Here is a 2,547-nt window from a genome sequence, read left to right on the forward strand (position 1 = left end):
CCTGGCTGTCCTGGAACTCACTCTGTAGACCAGGCTGGCCTTGAACTCAGAAATCCGCCTGCCTCTGCCTCCCAAGTGCTGGGATTAAAGGCGTGAGCCATCACCCCGGGCTTCTTCTTTCCTGTGGTGGTGGCACATGCCTTTAATCCTAGCACTCAGAAATCAGAGGAATGATAGAGACACCTCAGTGAGTTTCAGGTCTTCCTGGTCTACAGAGTGAGCTCCAAGACAGACTCACTGCACAGAGAAACCCTGCTTTGAAAACAAAAGATAGGAAAAAAATTGCTATAATTCTCTTTGTTTCCATGGGGGTAAAACAAAGAGACTAATATTACCAATAGGATTGTGAAGGTCTTGTATTATTTGAAGGCCCCTGTATTCTTTAGTTTAGTGATCATACATACTATCCCAGGACTTGGGAGGCTAAGAATACTTTGTTTTGAGACAAGTTGTTACTTATGTAGCTGACCGTGAAGTCAGATCCACTTGCCTCTGCCTTCCCAGCTTGTGTTGAAAAGCATGTGCCACCATGCCCATCAGGACTGAAAGTTCAAGGCCAGCCTGGGCAAGTTATCAAAACCCCTGTCTCAGCTAAGGATTGCGGCACAGTAGTACTTATAGTTAGTGAGAGGCAGATAATTAGTGCTCCCTAAGTTCAGTAGAGAGGGGGAACATTCAGAGATTGTGCCTCATTGAAGAAGTTTTACTGGGAGAGTTGCGGGGGGGTTGCCCCTAGGGGTAGAGGCCCTGGGTTCCACTCCGGGAGCCATAAAAGGAAAGATGAGGTTGAGCCAAAGGGTGAGATTTATAATTCTGTTTTCTTTCTCTAATTCTAGGGACAGAGACAATGGAGGCTTCTCCGGGGGATGAGTTTAAACATTCACCACAGGAGAGGGATGTCTCAGAGTTCAAGGAAGAGGAACAGTTAGCCCCAGCTCTCCAAGTAGAAAATACTTCTCTCAAACCCGATGGCTTTCAGAGCTGGGATGATTTATGGGTCCGCGGAGAGGGGCTTGGAAAGCGAGAGCCTCCAGACCCAGTCCCCCGGGTTCTGGAAGAACCCCGGTGGGGACAGGGCAGTAATGACCGAGCTGCTGTGTGTGGTGAGTGTGGCAAGAGTTTCAGGCAGATGTCTGATTTGGTGAAACACCAGAGGACGCACACAGGGGAGAAGCCCTACAAGTGTGGCGTCTGTGGCAAGGGCTTTGGGGACAGCTCAGCCCGAATCAAACATCAGCGAACTCACACTGGCGAGAAGGCCTACAGGGTCCGGCCACCGGCCCCAGGTCCTCCCAAGATGCCTCGATCTCGGATTCCTGCTGGTGAACGGCCCACGATCTGTGGCGAATGTGGCAAGAGCTTCCGGCAGAGCTCTGACCTGGTAAAACACCAGCGGACGCACACAGGAGAGAAGCCCTACAAGTGTGGCATCTGTGGCAAGGGCTTTGGGGACAGTTCAGCCCGAATAAAGCACCAGCGGACACACAGAGGGGATCAGCTCCCCCGGCCAGTGGTTCCCCGACAGCAACCATCCCCGGCAGCTCCGGCGGCTCCACACAGACCCAAGGCCCAGGACAAGCCGTATATCTGCACCGACTGTGGCAAAAGGTTTGTGCTCAGCTGCAGCCTGCTGAGCCACCAACGTAGTCACTTAGGCCCCAAACCCTTCGGTTGTGATGTGTGTGGAAAGGAGTTTGCGCGGGGCTCTGACCTGGTGAAGCATCTGCGGGTACACACAGGTGAGAAGCCCTACCTGTGCCCTGAGTGTGGCAAGGGCTTTGCTGACAGCTCCGCCCGGGTGAAGCACCTGCGCACCCACAGCGGCCAGAGGCCTCACGCCTGCCCAGAGTGTAACCGTAGCTTTAGCCTCAGCTCCACTCTCCTTCGCCACCGCCTCACCCATGTGGAGCCCCAGGACTTCAGTCTCGCAGCCTACCCCGTGGTCCCGCTCATCCCCAGCCCTCCTCCACCTCCTCTTGGCACCAGCCCCTCACTGACGCCTCGGAGTCCTTCACACTCCAGCGATGGGCCTTTTGGCCTACCTGGCTTGGAACCAGAGCCTGGGGGCCCACAGGCTGGGGAGCCGCCCCCACCTCTGGCAGGTGACAAGCCCCACAAGTGTCCTGAGTGCGGCAAAGGTTTCCGCCGAAGCTCTGATCTGGTGAAACACCATCGTGTGCACACAGGGGAGAAACCCTACCTCTGTCCTGAGTGTGGCAAAGGCTTTGCTGACAGTTCTGCCCGAGTCAAGCACCTCCGCACCCACCAGGGCGAACGCACTAGACCACCACCACCATCTACTCTCCTGCGGCCCCATAATCCACCTGGTTCTGTACCCATTGCCCCTCAGTCTCCAGTGCGGGACCAGCCCTCCGGACCCAGCCAGCTTCATGTGTGTGGCTTCTGTGGGAAAGAGTTCCCCCGGAGCTCAGATTTAGTCAAACACAGGCGTACACATACTGGGGAGAAGCCATACAAATGTGCAGAATGTGGTAAGGGCTTTGGTGACAGCTCTGCTCGAATAAAGCACCAGCGTGGGCATCTGGC

The 2,547-nt window shown here is 55.1% G+C and overlaps 1 protein-coding gene across 1 annotated transcript in view; it reads left to right on the plus strand.

Moving 5' to 3' along the window:
• Znf48 (zinc finger protein 48) overlaps positions 1 to 2,547 on the plus strand; it is an 11,282-nt gene that overhangs the window by 1,027 nt on the left and 7,708 nt on the right. Inside the window, exon 2 of the mRNA XM_029479587.1 lies at positions 837 to 2,545. Within this exon, the coding sequence (XP_029335447.1) occupies positions 848 to 2,545 (1,698 nt within the window). The 5' untranslated portion in view covers positions 837 to 847. The remainder of the gene's footprint in view (positions 1 to 836; positions 2,546 to 2,547) is intronic.

The sequence above is a fragment of the Mus caroli genome, chromosome 7 (genome assembly GCF_900094665.2).
Source record: "Mus caroli chromosome 7, CAROLI_EIJ_v1.1, whole genome shotgun sequence".
NCBI lineage: Eukaryota > Metazoa > Chordata > Mammalia > Rodentia > Muridae > Mus > Mus caroli.